Source organism: Salvia splendens, chromosome 4 (genome assembly GCF_004379255.2).
Source record: "Salvia splendens isolate huo1 chromosome 4, SspV2, whole genome shotgun sequence".
NCBI lineage: Eukaryota > Viridiplantae > Streptophyta > Magnoliopsida > Lamiales > Lamiaceae > Salvia > Salvia splendens.
In genome coordinates, this window is record NC_056035.1 from 37,685,984 (window position 1) to 37,709,086 (window position 23,103).

Genomic DNA, 23,103 nt, shown 5'->3' on the forward strand with positions numbered 1-23,103 from the left:
ACAGAAGTGTTTACTTTTGAGTTCTCAGGATTATCCCAGATATATGTACAGTGTATAGTGTATGCTATACTATTAAAACATTTTTCCTATAAATATACGAAAAAATAGATCGAAGTTGGACTAGAAATCGGAAGGAATGATCGAAAAGTTTCTAATGATACTTTTTCTAATGCAATGATAAAGAAATCCAAACTGCAGCAAAAATGCAGATTAATATTTTTGCAATAACTTGCGGTAATCAAAACCTAGTATAATTATAAACAAATTACTGCTAGTATTCAAATCATCCATCACCAGCTACAACTTTCAACAAACACAAGAAAATTCAATAAAGCATAGAGCAGTAGAAAACCGAAACACTTAGTTGATACATAACTTATTCCTTACCCCCCAACTGCATATCATTATCAGGTGAATCGAGCCAAAATTTTAATTATAAAACAATTGTGGAAACTGATAATAAGAAGATATGATGATGATGATGATGATGAAGACTATGGCGATCAGTTCTTTGACTTAGTCCTTGTACTTCATCTCAGACAGCTTGAACCCTGGCATGTCAAATGAGGATGAGAATTTCTCAACATCAGCCTTGAGTTCTTCGATCTCTTTGTTGTTGACAAGCCCCTTGTTAAAGTCCTTCAGTAGCTTGCCATGCTCCTTCTGGATATTCAATGTGATGGTCACAGCCCTATGCAGGAATTCAGCAATCTGCTCAAAGTCTTTCTCAACCAAACCTCTAGAGGTCATGGCGGGAGTACCTGAAATGCAACATTCAACACTTCAATATCTCAGGCTCGGTGGTTTGTCAATCTAGTAACTCATACTGCGTAGTAATGTTTATTTTGAAATATAGCTAAGATAGATAAAAAAACCAATATAGGCTAAACCACCACATACTTTTATGGATTGAACACACATCACACAAAGTTACTCATACCATAACCCAATTACTCTACCTTGCTTCACAAAAACAAAAAAACAAAGTTATTCTAAAATCAAATAGTAACACATCACATCTTCAAATAAGTAGTACTGTAAAATTCAACACAGCTTGAGTAGAAATGATAGTTAGAAACTTGGAAAAAAAAAAAGAATTTTGTGTCCAATTTCCAACATTGCACAGAAGGCTCACTCGAGTTCTTGGAATTACTTACACTCTGATTAAGGCGACAATGCTGAAATTTCATACATGCTTAAAATTAAACAGTGATTAACCACTAGCAACAAGAAGACATAACGATGCTCACCTATGCGAACCCCTCCAGGGGAAAGTGCACTGCTGTCACCAAACACAGCATTCTTGTTAACAGTAATGTTGCACAGGTCGCAGAGCTTTTCAACCTTGTTACCTGATGAAACCCCAGCAGATGAGTGGTGCACAAATGTAAATTATGAATAATTGAATATCATTTTAAGAAAAACGAAAACCATAGCTGTTACCTGTCAATCCAAGAGGGCGAAGATCCCATAGGACCAAGTGGTTCTCAGTTCCACCAGTTACAAGATTGTATCCCTTGCTCATGAGATAGTTGCCTACAGCGACTGCATTGGCCTTAACTTGCTTAGCATATGCCTTGAAGGCAGGGGTCGCCGCCTGTTTCAAGGCCACAGCAAGAGCACCAATCTGATGATTGTGTGGTCCTCCCTGAAGAGAGGGAAACACTGCAAAGTTGATCTTGTCCTCGAAGTCATATACAGCATCTTCTGGCTGGCCCTTTTTGGCTGGCTTGGGACCCTTTCTGTAGAAGATCATACCAGCTCTGGGACCCCTCAAGCTCTTGTGCGTGGTAGTAGTTACTATGTCGCAGTACTCGAAGGGATCAGCCGCTTCCTACAAAAAAATTACCAAAGTTATAATTACCAGATTGAAGCACCAAGTTGCTACATTTACAGCATTGCGAATTCATTCAGAAATATAATTACATATAGAGATAAGAGAGCTACAGGATGAGGATTTCAAAACATTTTCTTCTGTTAAGTAACAACAGTAAAGAGATTCAAGATTTGAAAACCACCACAATGTAGATAAATCATTAAACAGATCTAATCTGGAAAGAAAAACAGCTTCATAAGAATACTCTAGTTTAATGAACACAACAAGTAAAATGCACATACTGCAGTTGATCACCACTTGAAAAATAAATAAAAATCAACCGAAACCAATTCCAACCCATTTAACACCTAATTAATTAATCAATCATTTCATACATTATGTGTGATTTCATCTGCACTGGAAGTAAATACTTTAATTAATGTATTCCAAAGCCGTGAATTAAAAAATAAAAATCAATAAGCATACATTCTAATTTCTAGATCCGAAAGAGACGCTCAAACTACAATGTGAAAAACAAACAGATCAACCATCCAAAGAAAATAATACTAATATAATCCACCAGCTTAGAGCAAAACGACAAAACAAATGAGTAATAAAATCGAATTAATCCAAAAGGGAGTATAAAACGAGTAGTACCTGAGCAGCAACGAGTCCACTAATATGCGCCATATCGCACAGCAACAGAGCCCCAACCTTATCAGCAATTGCCCTAAACCTCTTATAATCCCAATCCCTAGGATACGCGCTCCCACCGCAGATGATCATCCTCGGCCTGAAATCCAGCGCCTTCTCCTCGAGGCGATCGTAATCAATGTACCCCGTCTTCGGATCCACCTTGTAAGGCAAGCTCTCGAAGTAGATCGAGGTGGCGCTGATCTTCTTCCCGCCGGAGGTGTAGTAGCCGTGGGTGAGGTGGCCGCCGGAGGGGAGATCGAGGCCCATGATGCGGTCGTGGGGGTTGAGGACGGCGGTGTAGGCGGCGAAATTGGCAGGGGAGCCGCTGTAGGGCTGGACATTGACGCCCCACTTGGCAGGATCGAGGCGGTAGGCGATTAGGGCGCGGGATTGGGTGAGGTTCTCGATCTGGTCGATGAATTCGTTGCCGCCGTAGTAGCGGTTGCCGGGCATGCCCTCGGAGTATTTGTTGGTGAGGGCGCTGCCTAGGGCTTCGATGACGGCGAAGGAGGTGAAGTTTTCGGAGGCGATGAGCTCGATGCCGCGGCATTGGCGGCGCTTCTCCTTCTCGATGAGGTCGTGGATGTCGGGGTCGACCACGGAAAGAGGGGTGTTGCCCCACTTCGAGACTGGATCCATTTTGGCGGCGGTAGAAATGGAATTGGGAAAGAGAGAGAGAGTTTGTGAGAGTGTGAGAGTGGAGAAGTTCAGAGGTTGAGGTTTCTTTATATGGAGGATATGGTGGCAGTTTATTTGACTGTAATGCCCTTTGGTAGTTGGTACAGTACAACGAATAAAAATCTTTTATTCATTAAATTTGAAGCATGTTCCTTTCATTCGTAAAAATGTTTTTTAAAATATTGTAATTAATCTATACCATAATTTGTAATTAGCGTATAAAATTTTAATGCGACCCGATTATAAATTTATCACATTTTCTCAACTATTACAATAGTTTATGAGATTATTTGAAATGTAATGTAGTGTGATTGTAATGTATATAGTACTATTATTTTAAAAATAAAAGCCATAAATATCATGTTAAATTTAATTATTAATTTGTAGTTAGTTTCATTTGTGTAATTAATTCAAATCATACTATTTGGTATTTATGAATTGAATGAGTCGGTTTAAGCTATGAGTTATGCATGGTTGGGTTTTTGATCACATATCACAATAAAATTGAAAATCCATACATTAAAAATATGTAATTAATAAAATTAGGCATGTAAGCTAGTACTCCGTAATATATATACCTAAAACTAGGTTAGGGGCTATTTGAACTTGGAGTAAGAATGTAACCATTTCCCGATTTAGTTTTGCCATTTCCTCTTTATTGAAAAAAAAACATTTTAGCAATATGAACCGATCGTCAATATAAGTATTGATTCTTATTAAATATTAATAAGAAGGACGGGGATCTATGGACTTTAAAAAACACCTACTTTGTGATTTTTAATTAAATATTGAACTATTACAAAATAAACAAATATATTTTCAAAATTCAGTATTTGATCATGAAATTATGTTCAATCAAATGGTGACTTGAATTTAAACACCAACACGAGCTAATTACATCAATGGATGTCTCCGTTTTTCAATCTTGAACATTACTATTATTTTTAACGAAATTAATAACTAATGTTTTCTGACGTGTATATTATTGTACTCTCTTTGCCCATAAAAATAAGTTATTTTGAGATGATACGAATTTTATCCTTAATTAATAAAGTAAAGGAGAATGAAGTAATTAAAATAGTATAATGTATGGTGAAATTCATGAATAATAAAATAAAAGAGGAGGAAAAGTTTGTATAAATAAAGATAGAACAATTTCTATAGAATGGACAAAGAAAAAAATTCAGTCTATTTGCATGAAATAAATGGAGTATAAAACATAGAATTCGGAATGTATATTTCAAATGACGTGTAAAGTGTAATTAGTAGTTTAAAGTGATTACTATATATTTTTTTCATTATGGAGTATGCAATTTTCCAAATATTATTATTCTCAATCAACATCGGCCATGGTTGATTATTGGTAAACCATATTGTCGGTTATTGTTGGGTGAGAGAGATATTGGTGGGATGAATAGCCACGTGGTTAAACTGTAAGCGTAAGCCAATGGTTGTTGGATAAATCAATTCTGACGTAGAGTAGGAGTCAATATTAAATTATTTTTGAAAAATAGCTCCAAATAAAATGAATGTTGGATTAATTTAAAAGAATAGGTATTATTTAAAAATTTTAATTGATATAATACTTTAATAATTTTAACAATAATAAAATAATTATTATAGAATAAGTTAAATTTATTACAAAATTTCTTTTGAAGAACTACTTTAACGACTTATATTGTTGACACTTGACAGTGCGAGTAAATTAAGTAGTAGTACTACTTAAGTTCATAAAAAATATTTATATTCTTCATTTTAATTCATTCATTAAAATTAATTTCTATCAATTAATAATAAATTTCTCTCTTTAATAAACAAGATGTGTTTTATTTCTACTAACAATATTTTAACCATTTTTGCTTTATATCTCTCTTTTAATTTATCAATTTTGCATTAAATTCAATGTCTCTACCATCAAAACTATTTTCAATTGAAGAAAGTAATACTACTAAGCTATTTTAGGTTATATGGTCAATTTTCCCAATAGTATGTATTATTAAATTAGTAGTTGTCAAAAGCAACTCTTTAGAGCATCCGCAGCGGCGTCTCGCTGCCCGCAGCGAGACGCCGCTGCAGGATCTCCGTCTCGTCGCGTAGCTCGTGGGGAAGGGGTGGGATGCAGGCTGTCTCACCACGCGCGTCAGCCACGTGGCGAGACACGGTTGGGGCGTGACGCCCACTCGCCGGCTGTGAGAGGGGGCGTCGATTTTAAGGTTTTTTTTAATTATTTTTTTAAAAAAATCTGAATAATAATAAAAAGACATATTTTTTTTATTTTTTAGGATTTTTTTATTTTCTTAGGATTTTAATTATGTGTTTTATTTGTTATTTTTTAGGATTTTAAATTGTAATTTTCTTTTATTTAATGAAGTGTGTTTTTATTAATTGAATTTGTTGGAAATAAAAATAAAAATGAAACTAAATGAATAGTTAAAGGATGAGATGGTTAAGAGATGGATGTATGCAGATGCTGTCTCTTAGTTAAGAGATGAGTTAAAAAGTGCAGTGGGGCCCATGAATAATGAAGAGATGAAACGGTTAAGAGGTGGTATTGAGACACGGATGCGGATGGCCTTACAATAAGTATAGTATTTTATGAGAGGAAAGTTGGTGAGTAGAGCTTTTACATTACCAAACACCAAAAATTTTAAAATTATACTCCACTCATCTCCCTCATTGGATTAATTTCCAAAATATCCTTGATTTGAATACTGCACGTTAAGAAGTTATTACCAACTTATTTGAAGAAACATTCAACCACAACTAATTCAATTAAATGAAATCAAGCAAATTGTCAATGTTTCACGCACCAACTTCAAACAAGTAGGCGATCTAGCACTACGACTATGCGTATATGCCCCCCCACCAAAGCACTACGTTCCAACTTAGCATTTTAATATCCACACGTAAATATATGTGTATATTAATTATATGATTACTGAAAATAGTTGCCTTATTAAGGTTTGATGTTTTAGTCTATGAACGAAGACCCCCCGAATAAGTCTTTTTTTTTCTCAAGCTCACAGTTATGTTTATGCATTTGATACTCAGGCAATTAAAATATCTGAGTCATTCACCGACAGCTATATAAAAGTAGTACATGTATGTGGCTTTTGTTTTTATAGTAGAATGGTAGTATAAATGAAATGTGGCCATTGACAGTTGGATTGGATCTGTTGAGCAAAAACTAGATCTGGATCTCACATTTGATTTGATATAGCAGCAGCTTGTAGTGCTATCTATGCCATTACCGACATTTATTAATTCTACTATATTTCTGTACCATGAACTGAGATTAATATATACATCATCCCATTGATTTAGAACAACCATGTTTTTATGTAGTTTTTGAATTGTAATATCTGAAATAGTATCATTGTCTAATGTAGTACTCCACTATCTAGTTTTTGGTTTTAACTTTGGTGGACAAAAGTACTAGTCCGTCCTTCTTCTTAATAGAATCACTTATTTTCGGCACGAACATGTTTATTGTGTTAAGTAGACGGAGAATAAAACATAGAATAAAGTAAAAGAAAAAATAAAAATAAATTGCTTTTTTATTAAATACAAAAAATGACTCAATTAACAAAGAACGAAAGGAATTCACGATTAAGAATGAAAGAAATATATATTAATTTTATTTATAATTAAGTATGAAAGAAATTTATTGGAAGATTCTACGCCACACTTATAAAAATACTAAAACTGAATAAAACAATTAACAATAGGCACATATTTTTAATAAAAAAAGATATTTTATCGTGCACAAATAGAGTAATACTTGCCTTCCAAGTTAGTGTTGTGACTTGCGATTTGCGACTATCATTGATCACCAAGATAAATAAAATGTATACGCAGCTACAAAACTAGTGTATTTGCAAATCCGATGGCTAGTTTGTGAGATAGTTGTTATTAGAATGAGCCACTCAGGCCATTCATACTTTTACAGATGAGCTAGGCAAGAGAAGAGGTAAAGAGATAAAATTCATCATCGACTTGGGTCCGCTTTGATACCATATTAGAAATGGGTCACTCACCCCTTTAAAAGGCCTTATAAGAAGGAGTGTTATCCATACTTTTATAAATTAGTTAGGATCATCACCAAGCTGACGTGAGACAAGATATTAAAAATTTTAACCGTTATTGCAAGGTCTGAACAACTAATCCTCATATTTTGTTATCGATGCTATAAGCTCTCAACTTTTAACTTGGGAGGAATGTAAGTATTGGGGAAACTATTGATTATGTACCATCATTTCCAACATTTTATCAAAAAATATCACATCGTATCATAATCGTAAAAAATGTCATCCTTTTATCATATCTGTTGAACATTATCTCACTCTATATATAATTATATCCTATCGTTATTTAAGTTCTAGCCGTAAAATGTCTAAGATACCATTTTTAACCCACAAATAATTGAGTGAGACATGTTTGTACGGTTGTAGTGTGAAATATTTTTGATTAAAACATTCAAACGGTGCAACAAAATTAATAATTTACCCATTTTGATCTTTTAACAATGCCCATATCATCCTGTGATGGACCAAGTCATCTTTATTCATTTATATTTTTTCACGCCAAAAACAAAATTTTCCTAATTGTGTATTAACCTGATTAATCGAAATATAGCGTAAGGCCACCCGCAACGCATCACGCGGGTGGCCCGTAATCCGTCACGCCAGGACGAGACGGCGGCGTGACGCGTTGCAGCGCCCCGTCTCATCCCCAGCCCGCCGAGACGGATGGCGAGACGTCTCGCCACGCTCCAGCGCGACGTGGGGCGCTCCGGCGCCATGCGTGACTCCCACTCGCCGGCCCGCGAGTGGGCATCGTCACGCTGACGCAATAATCATTTTTAAAAAAATTCGAATTAAAAAAATTAAAAAAACAAAAAACGGTAATATTACCGTTAATATTACAGTTTTTTTTTTTTCTTTTTTACTCTATAAATACTCCTAATTCATCCTCATTTCACACACAAATACATATCCATTCTTCCCAAATCATCTCAATTTCCTCTCCAATTCTCATCTAACCTCTCATCACAAAATATCCGGCGACGGAAACTCTGGCGATGGCAGCTCCGGCGGGTTTGACATCAACGCGTTCGGCGACTGGGAGGGCATGTAGAATGTACTGGGTGGTGGTTCCAGTTCGTCGACGCCGGGCACCCAGGGTTCGTCGACGCCGGGGGTACCAACCACCCCATTTTGATGTGGATGCATATGCTCGTCCCTCCGCCCCGAGGTATTCGCAGGGATTATCCCAGATTCAGGAGGATTATTCCGTTGAACCCACTCCGGAAGAATGCCGAGGCGGTGGAAGCTCTAGGGCGGATGCGAAGGCGGACGAGGAGGAGGAGGATCTAGGCCGGCATCCATACAGCCCCAAAGAAACGCTGGCGGTGTACAACACCTGGATCAACGTCTCGTACGATCCCATCGTCGGGAATCAATAATCCCGGAAGTGCTTCTGGGAAAAGGTCACCGAGGCCTACCACGAGATTAAGCCGAAGGGGTCCCGCCGCCGCACATTTAAGATGCTCCGCGCTCACTTTGACTGAGTCGACAAAGAGGTCAAAAAAGTCTGCGCCATCTACAAGAGTGAAGCGGCTCATTACCAAAGTGGAGCCACGGGAGCCGACATTCTGAGGTCGGCTTTGCGAGTCTACTTCGACGACACTGGCAAACAATTCAAACATGTCGATGTTTGGGAGGTCGTCAAAGACGAGGAAAGGTAGGCCGGCGGTGTTCGGTCCAGCTCGGGCTCGACCTCGAAGCGCACGAAGCACACGACGAGTGGCCAATACTCGTCTAGTGAGGGCGGTTCAGGCAGCGCCGCACAAGAGTTTGCCTCGCAGGAGGTTGAGGGCACGGCAGACGATGCCGGGGGTCCTCCCCATGGGCGCCGTCGGCCGCAAGGGAGAAATGCGGCGAAGGCGGCTAGAGGGAGGAGGGGCCGAGCCGAATCAAGCCAGGCAGGCTCGGGCTCGGGGGCATCCTCGAACTCTCTAATGTCCATGTACATGACCGCCACAATGGCGGACACTTCCCGCATGACGCTTCCCCAATACCAAGCCTATTTTGCCGGAATTGAGTTTATGGCAAGACAACTTGGTATTCCGCCACCAGGTGGCTTCAATACACTTCCACCGCCTTCGGGGGATGATTCGCCGACGGAGTAGTTTTTTTATTTTCTATAAAATTGTATTTTAAATTATGTAATTTTTATTTTTTTAGGATTTTAAATTATGTAAATTTTTTTTTGAATTTTAAGTTGTAATTTTATTTTATGTTGTAATTTTATTTTATTTAATGAAGTGTGTTTTTATTAATTGAATTTGGTTGGAAATAAAAATAAAAAATGAAATTGAATGAATAGTAATTTAAGAGACGGTTAATTGACGGATAAGAGATGGAGGGTTGCAGGTTTCGTCCCTTAGTTAAGAGATTGAGTAAAAAAGTACAGTGGAGCCCATGAATAGTAATTTAAAGGACGGTTAAGAGACGAATAAGAGACAGCGTTGCAGATGACCTAATTAACCTGATTATCACACATTAGAGCATCCACAACGGTGGCGTCCGTCGCCACGGCCGTCCGCCGCTGGCACGGACACTACCCGCCGCTGCGCTCGCGCCGCTGACACGGCGCTGCTCGATGCATCGAGCAGCGCCGTGCCAGCGAGCAGCTGACGTGGCGCGCTGGGATTCGTCAACGGCATAGCCGTTGTGTTTATTTTTTTTAATTAAAAAATCAGTTTTTAATTAAAAAAACCGATAAAAAAAATTCACTTCCCAAAAAAAATATATCCGTTTTTTTTCACTTTTTAATTTTTTTTTTTCATTTTTTACCCTAAAAATACACACTTTCATCTATAAATACCCTCAATTTCACTCCCAAAAATTCACATCAAACTACACAATTCTCATCTTCATTCTCTCATATCCATTTTCATCTTCAATCTCTCATATCCATTTTCATCTTCATTCTCTCATACCCTACAACATCACTATGTCCGGTCAAGATGATAACCCTACGGGCTCCCACGGTTGGAACCCCGAATGGTTCGGTTCACAACCGTTTCCTAGTCCGGAAACGGACTATTCGGCCCCTCCTCTCACCCAAGATTCGGGCGTTCCGGGTGGCTACCGGCCATACCCGGTCGACGAGCAAGGTGCCTCCGATGGGCGATACGGGGTGGACACCGGAGCCTAGGTCTCCCGTCCCTTCCCAAACTCCGACTCCTCCATCTCGCGCCGGTGTCCGCACACCGTACTCACCGGCGGAGATGGATAGATTGTTCAAGGCGTACTTGGAAATCTCCGAAGATGTGGTGGTTGGCACGAACCAATCCGGCGATCACTTTTAGTGGCGCGTCTCTTGGCGGTACAATGCAAACAGGCCGCCGGGAACGATCGAGCGCAACGAGAGTATGGTGCGCAACTGCATCGGCCGAGCCAACGACGAAATTGGCAAGTTCAATGGCTATTTCCTCTAGGAGTCGCGGAATGCCGCGAGAGGCCGGAGCGAGGTCGATATCATCACTGTGGCACTGAGCACCTACCAATCCATGAACGGTAAGTCGTTCAAGTACCTAAATGTTTGGCAGGAAACGAGGACGCACCCGAAGTATCTGGGAGGCGTAACATCCTCCTCTAGCGGCTCCTCCAAACGGTCACGGTCGGCATCTCTATCCGACGCCGGCGAAGAAGTGGCTAGCCAACTTGCCGAAGATAACTTGGGTAGCCCCGACGCCGGACCAAGCGGTTCCCGACGCCGACCGCAAGGAAGGAAGAAGGCGGCGGCCGAACGCCGTCGCGCCGCGACTCCATCTGCCCCCGTCCCCGAACCCGCACCCTATGTTCCACCTCTACCCCCGAACAACTCGTTGTGGGCCCTTTTGGCCCAACTCAATATGGCCGATAGGTCAACTATGACCCCCACGCAACTTCAAACGGACGAGGACATGATATTGGGTCTCAAAAAACAATTGGGGTTGGTGCCGCCGGATGCGTAGTCTTCCTCGGGTAATATTAGCCAATAATCATGTAATTTTTAATTTTTAGAAGTTTAATTATGTAATTTTTATTTTTTAGTTTTTTAATTATGTAATTTTTAATTTTTATGATTTTAATTATGTAATTTTTTAATTTTTAGGATTTTAATTATGTCTTTTTTATTTTATTTGTAATTTGTAATATTTATTGTGGTTTTTTAATTAATTTTAGTATTATGGAAATGTTTTTGTGTAATTGAATTTTAAATTAATTGTGCTCGTCCTTGCGGAAGAGCACAACTGTGGGTATTGTGCTATTGCCAGATAGCAGACAGAAAAAGTGGGGTCGGGCCCACAACCGTGCCGTTGGCAAGAGCACGGTTGTAGATGCTCTTACCTAGACAAGATAAAAAAGTCACTACAAAATTTAAGATAAAATGAAAAATTCTTCTTAGTAATGATCTTCTCACGAATCTCACCAATCCCCTTATATTTTTTTATAAAAAAGTAAATAAAGAAAAAGAAAAAGAAAAAGAAAGCACACCCCAAAACACACCAACCAAATCTCAGATCCACCAAACCCTCAAAATCTCAACCGTCCATTTCTTACTCTTAAACCTATTTATATCCTCTCCACACTCCTTCACTTCTGTACTGCAATTCCTGCTTCTTCTTCATTTCTTAAGAAGAAACAGAAATTTCTCTAATCTCTTTCTCTCAATGGCGCTTCTCATCGAGAAGACCTCCTCCGGCCGCGAGTACAAGGTCAAGGACATGTCCCAGGCCGACTTCGGGCGCCTCGAGATCGAGCTCGCCGAGGTTGAGATGCCCGGCCTCATGTCCTGCCGCACCGAATTCGGCCCCTCCCAGCCATTCAAGGGCGCCAAAATCACCGGATCTCTCCACATGACCATCCAGACCGCCGTTCTCATCGAGACCCTCACCGCCCTCGGCGCCGAGGTCAGATGGTGCTCCTGCAACATCTTCTCCACCCAGGACCACGCCGCCGCTGCCATCGCCCGCGACAGCGCCGCCGTCTTCGCCTGGAAGGGCGAGACTCTCCAGGAGTACTGGTGGTGCACCGAGCGCGCCCTCGACTGGGGTCCCGGCGGCGGACCCGATCTCATTGTCGATGACGGCGGCGACACCACGCTCCTCATCCACGAGGGCGTCAAAGCCGAGGAGGAGTTCGCCAAGACCGGGAAGGTGCCAGATCCGTCCTCCACTGACAATGCTGAGTTCCAGATCGTGCTCACCATCATCAGAGACGGTTTGAAGGGCGATCCCTTGAAGTACACTAAGATGAAGGATAGAATCGTTGGAGTTTCTGAGGAGACTACCACCGGAGTTAAGAGGTTGTATCAGATGCAAGCTAACGGCGCTCTCCTCTTCCCCGCCATTAATGTCAATGACTCCGTCACCAAGAGCAAGGTATGGTTTCTCATAATTTATGGCAGATCTACTTTTTCTAGATCTAGAGTTTGCTGCCGCATTAGATCCACGATCTATATACGCTAAATTATATAGATCTATAATTTAATTTAATGTAGGTCACCTAATTCAGGCCGATCTCATTCATTATGTTTGAATGCGTCTACACTCTTCATTTCAATTATAATCGTTAAATTTAAAATGTAGATCCATTATTGCTCTGTTTCAAGTATTGAAGATTGGAAAATGTGTTACTCTATTTTCAGATCTATAGATCTGCATAGTCAATTTAAGCCTAAATGTTAGGGTTTAGTATGATCCATATCACCAATTAGGATTCATTAGCATAGAATAAGGATCCAGTATGATTCATTTCTCCAATTATGATCAAATAGCATATAAGTAGGGTTTAGTATGATTCATTTCAAGTTTCTAAGGAACATTTGGATAATATTTAACTAATTAACTGATGATTTTATTGATCTGGACAGTTTGATAACCTGTACGGATGCCGTCACTCATTGCCCGATGGTCTGATGAGGGCCACAGACGTTATGATTGCCGGAAAGGTCGGCGTTGTCTGTGGTTATGGAGATGTTGGAAAGGGCTGTGCTGCTGCCTTGAAGCAGGGGGGTGCCCGTGTGATCGTGACTGAGATCGACCCCATCTGCGCCCTGCAGGCCCTCATGGAGGGCTTCCAGGTCCTTACCCTCGAGGACGTCGTCTCTGAGGCTGACATCTTTGTCACCACCACCGGAAACAAGGACATCATCATGCTCGACCACATGAGGAAGATGAAGAACAATGCTATCGTCTGCAACATTGGTCACTTTGACAATGAGATCGACATGCACGGCCTTGAGACCTTCCCTGGTGTGAAGAGAATCACCATCAAGCCCCAGACTGACCGCTGGGTGTTCCCTGACACCAAGACCGGCATCATTGTCTTGGCTGAGGGACGTCTAATGAACTTGGGCTGCGCCACTGGCCACCCCAGCTTCGTGATGTCGTGCTCGTTCACCAACCAGGTCATCGCCCAGCTTGAGCTCTGGAACGAGAAGAGCAGCGGCAAGTATGAGAAGAAGGTGTACGTGTTGCCCAAGCACCTCGATGAGAAGGTCGCAGCCCTCCACCTCGGGAAGCTCGGTGCGAAGCTCACGAAGCTGTCCAAGGACCAGGCTGACTACATCAGCCTGCCCGTTGAGGGACCATACAAGCCGGCTCACTACAGGTACTGAGCGAGGATGATGAGAGTTGGGGGAAAACAGCACGGTTTGATCAGCTTCATGATCGAGCTATTTAAGAGTTGGATTTGATGAGAAAATAAGTTGGGAAGTTGAACTGTCGTCATCATTGGTGGTTTGATTATTATTATTATTATTATTATTTTTTCTGTTTTTCTTTTGAGAGTTTTTTTTTCCAAGAAAAGATGAAGCTGCTGCCCTGCAGATTTGGCATCTATATCAATATATATGGAGATGAAATGATATATCATTCTAATATGTTAGAAGAATTTTACTACTATTATTTTCCGGAAATCAAGTGTATTTAGTATAGCTTTGCAAACAATTGAACGATTTGTCAGTTTTAGCTGAGAGTAGTATTATCGATTGGCTTTGGCTTTGGCTTTGGCTTTGGCTTTTGGCCCCGCATTGTCATTGTGATATTTCTGCCTACATTTTTTGTAAACTATCTGGTAGATTGTCAAAGTCATGTGTCTTTCTAATGAAATTGCATCTCCAAAATTCTTTCTGAAACACCCAAAAATATATTATTATATTATATTACTCCCAAAGAAATAGATTTTTAATGTAATAAATATAGGAAAAATAAAGTAAAAGAGATAAAAGGAGAATAAAATTGAAGATAGTATTATTTTTTACTGAAAAAATGAAATGACTAAATTTTGAAAATAAAAATTGGCTTGATTAACAAGGAACATAACATGAAAATATATATCTATCAAAAATAAAAAGTAAAAATAACCAAACTAAGAGCATATATGCAACAGACGTTTTTTTTACACAAAGATTAAGGAAGAGTGTTTAGTTAGTTAGTGAGAAAAAAAGTTAGAGAGATAATAAAGTAAAACAAATTAAGAAATACTCTCTCCGTCAACCATATAAAATGACATTTTGATTCGGTACATGTTTTATAAAATTATTTGAATTTGTGAAGAAAAGTAAATAGAGAAAGTAAGTGTAATGTTAGAAGTTTTACAATGGACTGTAAGTGTAAAAGTTAGTGGAATATAGGGTCAACGAGAAAATTTCGGAATATGAGTCTCAATTTGCTGGTCTTTCGAAATTTGGGATTAAATTCCCTTACCTTTTAGAAAATGGGATCGAGGCGCGCAAATTTTTCGTAATAAGGGTTTTTTTAAGTTTTTCTCTTTTTTTATATTTCTTTTTCTTATTATTCATTTCATAAAATATATTAAAGGACCATCTTCTCCTTCTTCTCTATTTCCCTTTCTTCATCTCCTTCCCGTGAACTCCATTAGACCATTACCTTAACTGTTTCTCCTCAATTTTTTTGCATAAAGAGTGATTCATTCCACTACACTACCATTAACTTTCTTTTTGTATTTTCAGAGTGAATAGTTTATGCAAATAGCCAAATACTAAAATAAGTTGCAAGAAATTGGAAAAATCAATAATTGAATAATTTTCCTCTCGTAATAGTATAGTTTACTACTGTGGTTGCAGTATGAGAACGACTATTTAATTTTGATCTTTCACATTATGTAAATTCAGTTAAATTCAATCAGATATTTCGTCAAACAATCACAAACTATATCAACTCAAATTACGCATTCTTACATTACTCGTTTCATTAAGGTAAATATGCTTAAAAATTAGTACTTATTTAGGAAAAGTAGGTTGAGTTGTTACCTCAGAATTTCTTATTCTGGCCGATCAAATGAATTTGTGAGAGATAGGGAGGAGAGGATGGTCCATTAATATATTTTATGAGAGGAATAATAAGAAAAGAAGTATAAAAAAGAGAAAAACTAAAAAACCCTTATTACGAAAAATCCGCACGCCTCGATCCCATTTTCTGAAAGATCAGCGAATTTAATCACAAATTTCGAAAGGCCAGCGAATTGAGACCCATATTCTGAAATTTCTCAGGGTCAGCATGTCAAAAGTGAAAAAAAGTAAAAGGTTGTAGTAATTTAAATTATGGATAATCCAAAATGACAAAATGGTTCTTTAAATGATGGACGGATGAAGTAATAAAGTAGAACAAAAAAACAGTATAAATAACTTAATCAAGAGAGAGATTAAAGTAAAAAAAAATTAAGTGTCTTGTTTTTTGCCGTAAAAAGAATACGATTCAACTACGGTGAGATAGATCATATTTTATATTGGTGGGATCATATTTTATATCTTTCACCAGTATTCTTAGGTAACTCTTTTCTTTGATGGAATACTGAATCTCTTTAGAAAACTTGAAAATTTTAAGGACATAAACTGAGATTTTTTTTGAACTCATGGTATTTATTGATATCTCTGAATAAAATTGTGAAAGATTGAATAGTTTTTTACTATATAACTGTAAATTTAAATAGATCGTACATCTAGCCCATTATCCTAGGCTCGAACCCAAAATATAAGTTAAGTACTACATTTATCAACCTGATAAATCGTTCCAAGTACAAATTCGAACTCCACAAATATCCTTGCATGTAAATGTCAATACTTTATATTTTTAGAAGAATATTTCTTGCCTATTAAAAATAAAATTGAAAATTTTATAAACTGATAAAATGTGGTACTATGTTATATCACTAAATTTATAGTGGCGAAATTTCACACAAAAAAAGTTCAGTTGACAGTTGACTTTATGATGTGTAGAAATCACTAACAGGCTAAATTGTCAACTAACCAATTTATAAAGCTTGAACAATGTATTAATTGAAGTTTAAGCTAAAACTCTCCCTAAGCTAATTTATTGTACCCCGGGTGTATTTTATCGATATAATATGGAGTATTTATATAAATAGTCAAACTATATTTTAAAAGCAAGACTCTTTTATGCAGATTAAAAGCCAATACATAGAATAAAAATGAATAAATAAAGCCGAGGTGATTTCTTACCAAAAGAATGAAAACCAAAAATGGGATCAAAAGACTTCACGTGTAAATAATTTAGTCAAAATAATTTATACATGAATAAATTAAGAGAGATAGAAATCTCTTATCTTACACAATTCGTTGACAACATCGGTAATCAACATTCTATCTCTTTGCTCAAATTTAGAACAAGCTACCCCAATCCTAAATATCCTTATCAAACAATCTTTCACTTTAGGGTTGATTTGATGAATGCTCCAACTCATAATTTCCTCAATATCAATAGTAGTGTGATTTGACAACACATCACTAACTAAACTATGAAGATTTGCATCATCCTTAAACTCCTCATCTCTTGGTCTTTTGTTTGTGAACATCTCCAAGATTAGAATTCCATAACTATATATATCTCCTTGAGTGGAAATCAAGTTGTTGGTTGCATACTCTGAAAACCAATATAAATCATTAAGACATACATAAATTCAACATATTTAGTAGAAATATTATGTTTCATAAAAATGTAAGATAAGTAGATAACCGTACCTGGAGCAACATAACCTATGGTACCCGCAATCGCAACCGAGCTACTTTCATGCGACGTTGAAACCAAATCCGAAATAATTTTTGCCAATCCAAAATCACCAACATATGCAACCATATCCTCATCCAAAAGTATGTTACTAGGCTTCAAATCTCCATGAACCACACATGAACCCATACCAATATGAAGATACTCAATTGCTTGAGCAACATCAATCACAATATTAAGCCTTTGGATCAACTCAAGATTCCCACTTTGATGCAACCACTTCTCTAGACTCCCATTGGCCTTAAACTCATAAACCAATGCTTTGAATTCATTCCCTTGGAAGTCTATGCTCTCACACACACTTAATATCTTCAACACATTCCTATGCCTCACATTCTTCAAAGAATTGCATTCTGTAAAGAAGCTCTTCGAGGCTCCTCTAACTGACAGATTTAGCACTTTCACTGCAACTTGTGTCTCCCCATCCTCAAGAATCCCTTTGTAAACCGACCCGAAGCTCCCAAATCCAACCATATTAGCCTCAGAAAACCCTTCAGTTGCTTTCATGAGATCCTTATAGGAAAGCCTCATGATCTCAATGCCAGTAAAAGTTGCAGAAGTCACATTCCTACGCGATTTCCTTTGCTTCCAAGCAATGAATATGATCAACAACGCCAGGCCTACGCCCCCAACAACCACAGTCGGGATCAAGATCTTAAGAAAAGTTGAATTCTTTCTAATGTGTGAACAAGGAGGAAGATTCAGCTCAGGAATCCCTCCACAGAGTTTGTTCCCATCAACAGAAATTAAAGATTTGTTCTTGAAAACACCTATTGTTGGGACCTCTCCTTGCAGATTATTGAATGATAGATTCAACCTTTCAAGATCAAGATTCCCCAAGAAACCTGGGATCATCCCAGAAAGATTGTTTCTTGAAAGATCCAAATCTTGTAAACCCTTTAAAGCACTCATTCCTGCAGGAATCCCTCCTTGTAGTAGATTCTCCTCAAGATGAAGTTTCTGTAAGCTCGTGCATTGTCCTAAAGATTCCGGAATTAATCCGGAAAATCTATTGTGTGAGAAATCTAGTGTCCCAAGATTCCTCAATTGACCAACCTCAGAAGGGATCAAACCCTCAAAGTTGTTGTGAGAGAGATTGAGCACTATAGAAAGTGATGAAAGGGACATGATTTCTTGAGGCACTAAGCCACTAAAATTGTTGGATGAGAGATCCAAGTTCCCCAAATTGGTGCAATTTCCAAGGCTTGAAGGCAAGTTACCCCAAAACCTATTTTCAGACAAGTCTAAAGTGCTTAAAGAAGTGAAGTTCCCAAATGAATTTGGAAGTGAATTTGTCAATCTATTCCCACCTCCATTAAATTCGATCAAAGATGAGAGCTTTGCAAAAGTGGTTGGAATCGGACCATGGAATTCATTGTAAGAAAAGTCAAAGCTAGTTAGGTCAATGAGGTTGTCAATGCCTATAGGAATTCTCCCTTGAATTCTATTTTCTTTAATGAATAAGGAACTAAGCCGAGTAGAGAGATTGGCAATGGAGTCGGGCAAGGAGCCGCTCAACTTGTTGTAGGACACACCGATGGCTTCCAACTTAGTCGAATTGATCAATGAGGAGATGAAGCTCATGTCGTCTACAAGAAGATTGGACTCAAAGATGAAGGATTGGAGAAGAGTTAAGGCACCAACTCGTGGGAGTTTTCCTTCGAAATAGTTCAAAGAGAGGTCTATGTGTGCAAGAAGTGAGGCATTTGCTATGGAGATTGGGATTGGACCACTAAAGTTGTTACCCCACAAATATAGGCCTTCTAAATTAGGAAGTGTGACACCTAAGTTATTGGGCAATATTCCACTAAGTTCATTAGATGCAATGTAGAAATATTTAATAGATGAGATGTTAAAGAGAGGAGATGGAATATATCCGGTAAAAGAGTTGTCACTTAATTGTACAAATGTGAGTCTTTGAAGTTGTGAAAATGATGATGGGATTTCTCCTCTCAACCTACAACTTAATAAAGAAATTTGTTTCAATGATGTTAGGTTTCCTATAGATGGAGGGATTGTCCCTTGTAGACTATTTCTAGATAAAACTAGGGCTTTGAGCTTCGATAGCGACCCTAGATCGGGCGGTATGGTTCCAGAGAGCTTATTATCTGCCAAACTTAGATGAAAAAGATTCGAGCATTGAGATAAGTTTTTAGGTATTTCACCTACAAAGGAATTGTTTTCAAGAATGAGGGATTGAAGCCTTGTTAAGAGGCCAATTTGTTGAGGGATGGGACCATGAAATGTGTTGTTATGGAGATGAAGTGTTCTAAGGAATGAGAGATTACCTATGTGAGGGGAGAGGGATCCGACCAAGCCTTGAGACTTCAAGTTTATTCCAACGACTCTATCGTGGTGCTTGTGGCTGCATTGGATGCCGTTCCAAAGGCAAAAGGGCGTCGTTTCGTTCCAAGAATCGAGAGCTCCAAGTGGGTCATTGGTGACTGCGGATTTGATTGCTAGTAGAGAATCTAAATCGGTTTGGTTGTTGAGGCATGATGTATGTTGAATGAGGATTATGGAATAGAAGATACTGATTAGAATTGGAATTGAACGTGGGAGTGAAGGTGTTGCCATGAATGCTAAATAGTTGGATTTGGTTTTTGGATGATAGATGCAATGTAGGTGTGCCTACTTATAGTTGTAAATTTTTTTTTTTTTTTTGTTTCTTTTGGAAATAGCTCCATAATGCTGCATTTATTTCAGCAAGTTGACTTTGATTATGAATTTATGATAATGTATTGTATCTCAATTTGCCACTTCATTTATTTGAGCTTTGACAGATAATTGGTTGGATGATTAAATATGGGGACAGAAAATTAAATGATAAATATGACTGTGATGTAAAATTAGTATTGAAAATAACAATTTTTTGTGATGAACGGAAAGAATTGTGGCTAATGTTTTTGTTGATGAAATTGAAAGGATTATTTAATTTTGTCCTTTTTTAGAACGGCGTAGTGATAAAGTGAGCATTTCTTTGTCCAAATCCATATGATTAAGATTAAGTAAAACTGTTCAATTTATCATATTAGTATGGCCTATTGATAAAATGCGTATATCTTAGTTCAAGTCAAAAATTCAGTTCTACGTACTATCAATATGATTAAGTAAAACTATTTACTTTGTCTTTTTGTGAATGCCCAGTAATAAAGTCACTATCTCTTAGACCTATATAAAGTAATAAACTCAATTACACTAGCAATATGATTATATTTAGTTTGCAAATAATGCACAAAAACGTCACTTTGACCGTTGCATATCAAAATAGGAAAGGTCAAAGACAAAAGACGTTACAATAATAACAATAAACTACTCAATCTTTATATTTATAACAAAAAACTATTCAATCTTTATAATAATAACAATAAACTACTCAATCTTAACTGATCAAACATACCATCTTGTCGTTTGATCTTTTTATAGTCGCAATATAAAAGTGTACATCTTTTCACACCATTAGTCAATCAATTATTGTTTCAATTAGTAAGGAATATATTATGAATATAAATAGTATGTAACCATCAATTCCATAATTTAAAAAAAATAATTTACTTAAGTCTTAGCTTGAAGTTGACTTTCAAAAAATAACCATACATCCTAATTTGTGTAGGATGGATGGGATTGATTTTTTTTCTCCTTTTAGAAAGTGTTTTATAAAATGTTCTAGTTAAATAGGTTCATCCACCAATATTAAATGTCACATATAGTAGAAATAAAAAAACAATACTACCACTCCTTAGAGACTAGAAGTAAATGAGGGGTTATACATAATCTCATGAACAAGTTGAAGGAATTTGGTTAGTCCCACGAAAGTTGAGATGAACTGAAGAGCAAATTGCTGTAGTTGGCTGCCCATCGTAGGTCAAGCTAACCCCTATCAACTCAATGTCTTTGCAAGGCTGCAATCTGCTGCATAGAATCTTCACCCCTGTCGGTGCACTCGACGTCCCACGAACGTCGATAAACTTCACACCTTGTATCGAAACACTCGAATCGCCATCGCATTCCGAGTGAGGGCAGTAATGCTGATCAATGATGATCGGATTGTCCACGTTATTCACTCTAATTCCCTCAAAACTGACATCCGAAACAAGGCCTGGCGGCGAAGGGCCGAACGTCTTGATCCTCATCCCGTTCTGCGTGTCTGTGAAATTGCAATTGGTGACACGAATTGAACTCACTTCCTTCTCATCAGGATACTTCCCTAGGGAGCCTATGCTGATGCCGTGGCCCGGCCCGCAGTTGACTTCGGTGATGTTCACGTTGGCCACTCCTTCTCCTATGGAGATGCAGTCGTCTCCCGTGGCGAAGCTTGACCCGGAGATTGTGATGGTGCTGGAGGCTTGCAGGTGGATGCCGTCGGTGTTGGGGCTGTCGGCCGGGGCGGTGGCGTGGATGTTGGTGATGGCTACGCCGTTGCAGTTGTGGATGCTGACGTGGAACTTTTTGCTGTTGACCGAATGAATGCCGCTTATGCTCAAGTCGTTTACGTGCTCCAGCACCAATGACTGTAAAATTTGAGTTTGGTGTAAATGGTTGGTAATAAAAAAAAATTACTTTTTGGCGATGGTCTAATGGGATTATTAGAGAGGAGTAAGGGATGTACCGTTATGATGTCGGGATTGTTGGTTTTCCAATAGGAGGCTCCGTTTCCGTCTAAGGTGCCAGTGCCGGATATGGAGAGGCTATCAAGCGCACGGAACATGATCCAGTATTCGATGTTGGGAGTAGGAACTTCGGGGGCAATTAGGGTCCCATCTAGTACAAATTTGGTGGTGCCAATGCATGGCCCTAGTAATTCAACATCACTTAGTAGATAATTTCCTTTTGGAACAACAATTGTGCCTCCATTAGTTGCACAAGATTGGTTCCATGCATTTAAAATAGCCTGCACCAAAATTCAAAACGACAACGTATAAAATCTCGTGCTGAAGTTAAAATGTTCGATTTTAAGTGGGACTTATGTAAAAAAAGGAAAATAAGTGGTATATGTACCTGTTTGCTATCTGTTTGGGCATCGGAAATGGCACCAAAATCAGAAATTGAAAATATGTTGCTTTGGCAATGGACATGAGGAGTGCTCCAAATGGATAGAAGAAAGAAAATAACATTAATGCTTTGAAACAACCTGTGTGATGAAGCCATTGGTGAAATGGTGCTTGGTTTTGCTGATGATATGAACTTTAAATTTCTGCCTCTTCTATTTATATATTCTAAAGTATTTAATTCCATTTTTATGTATGGAAATGCTGATTAGTAGTGGTTTGTCTAGGAAGATTAGGGAATATTATCAATTAAAAAAAGATATCATACCATCCATATTTTTTCAATTTGTTTTAAATATTTAGCAGATTATTAGGGTAATGATTTTGAGACATTATGTCTCTAATCTCTATGCTATATTTCTCCTATATATTTTTTACATAATTACAATTTATATTTTGACTAATACATATCCTAATAGTATTATTTTAAGCAAATATATACATATATCAGTTAATGAAAATCAAATCAAAGTCTTCTTTATCTAAAAAGATAGTACATATCTATCAAGATTCACATATATAGTAGTACTCCTAATTAACGAGAATCCTAATATTTCTTCAAAATCATAATCTATAAATTATTATTTCGATTCTTCATTCTCACATAATTCACGATAATTCAATTTAACTTTGTTGCTCGGTAGCTTTAATATATATTTCCCCTTTTTCTCTTTTTTATTAATTTTTATTATAATTTAATTATTCAAAAAGTTTTTTTTACAACTCTTTATTACGTGAAATTGAGAATAGTGGTAGCCATTAGT

The 23,103-nt window shown here is 38.0% G+C and overlaps 4 protein-coding genes across 4 annotated transcripts; 1 reads left to right on the top strand and 3 right to left on the bottom strand.

Annotated features, from left to right (window-relative positions):
- Positions 1-235: 235 nt before the first annotated feature.
- On the bottom strand, positions 236-3,217 carry LOC121799846 (serine hydroxymethyltransferase 4-like). The gene is made up of 4 exons (XM_042199353.1): positions 2,474-3,217; positions 1,444-1,834; positions 1,251-1,352; positions 236-761 (listed from the first exon to the last, which is right to left on the bottom strand). The coding sequence occupies exons 1-4, from the start codon at positions 3,149-3,151 to the stop codon at positions 517-519; spliced, it is 1,416 nt and encodes a 471-aa protein (XP_042055287.1). The 5' UTR covers positions 3,152-3,217; the 3' UTR covers positions 236-516.
- Positions 3,218-11,853: 8,636 nt separating this feature from the next.
- On the top strand, positions 11,854-14,161 carry LOC121799847 (adenosylhomocysteinase-like). The gene is made up of 2 exons (XM_042199354.1): positions 11,854-12,623; positions 13,115-14,161. Exons 1-2 carry the CDS (start codon positions 11,913-11,915, stop codon positions 13,859-13,861), a joined length of 1,458 nt encoding a protein of 485 aa, XP_042055288.1. The 5' UTR covers positions 11,854-11,912; the 3' UTR covers positions 13,862-14,161.
- Positions 14,162-16,806: 2,645 nt separating this feature from the next.
- LOC121801106 (probable LRR receptor-like serine/threonine-protein kinase At3g47570) lies at positions 16,807-18,875 on the bottom strand. The gene is made up of 2 exons (XM_042200565.1): positions 17,246-18,875; positions 16,807-17,147 (listed from the first exon to the last, which is right to left on the bottom strand). Exons 1-2 carry the CDS (start codon positions 18,873-18,875, stop codon positions 16,807-16,809), a joined length of 1,971 nt encoding a protein of 656 aa, XP_042056499.1.
- A 2,192-nt stretch (positions 18,876-21,067) lies between these two features.
- On the bottom strand, positions 21,068-22,439 carry LOC121801107 (exopolygalacturonase-like). The gene is made up of 3 exons (XM_042200566.1): positions 22,290-22,439; positions 21,901-22,182; positions 21,068-21,802 (listed from the first exon to the last, which is right to left on the bottom strand). The coding sequence occupies exons 1-3, from the start codon at positions 22,437-22,439 to the stop codon at positions 21,068-21,070; spliced, it is 1,167 nt and encodes a 388-aa protein (XP_042056500.1).
- Between the last annotated feature and the right edge of the window lie 664 nt (positions 22,440-23,103).

Excerpts from the sequence above, each read along its gene's own strand:
- LOC121801106 (XM_042200565.1), bottom strand. The coding sequence starts at position 18,875 with ATGAGCTTCATCTCCTCATTGATCAATTCGACTAAGTTGGAAGCCATC. Across the intron at positions 17,148-17,245 it reads CATAGGTTATGTTGCTCCAG|AGTATGCAACCAACAACTTG; the intron begins GTACGGTTATCT and ends ATTGGTTTTCAG.
- LOC121799846 (XM_042199353.1), bottom strand. The coding sequence starts at position 3,151 with ATGGATCCAGTCTCGAAGTGGGGCAACACCCCTCTTTCCGTGGTCGAC. Across the intron at positions 1,835-2,473 it reads GTGGACTCGTTGCTGCTCAG|GAAGCGGCTGATCCCTTCGA; the intron begins GTACTACTCGTT and ends ATTTTTTTGTAG. Across the intron at positions 1,353-1,443 it reads TCGCCCTCTTGGATTGACAG|GTAACAAGGTTGAAAAGCTC; the intron begins GTAACAGCTATG and ends GGGTTTCATCAG.
- LOC121801107 (XM_042200566.1), bottom strand. The coding sequence starts at position 22,439 with ATGGCTTCATCACACAGGTTGTTTCAAAGCATTAATGTTATTTTCTTT. Across the intron at positions 22,183-22,289 it reads CCCAAACAGATAGCAAACAG|GCTATTTTAAATGCATGGAA; the intron begins GTACATATACCA and ends ATTTTGGTGCAG. Across the intron at positions 21,803-21,900 it reads ACAATCCCGACATCATAACG|TCATTGGTGCTGGAGCACGT; the intron begins GTACATCCCTTA and ends CAAATTTTACAG.
- LOC121799847 (XM_042199354.1), top strand. The coding sequence starts at position 11,913 with ATGGCGCTTCTCATCGAGAAGACCTCCTCCGGCCGCGAGTACAAGGTC. Across the intron at positions 12,624-13,114 it reads ACTCCGTCACCAAGAGCAAG|TTTGATAACCTGTACGGATG; the intron begins GTATGGTTTCTC and ends TGATCTGGACAG.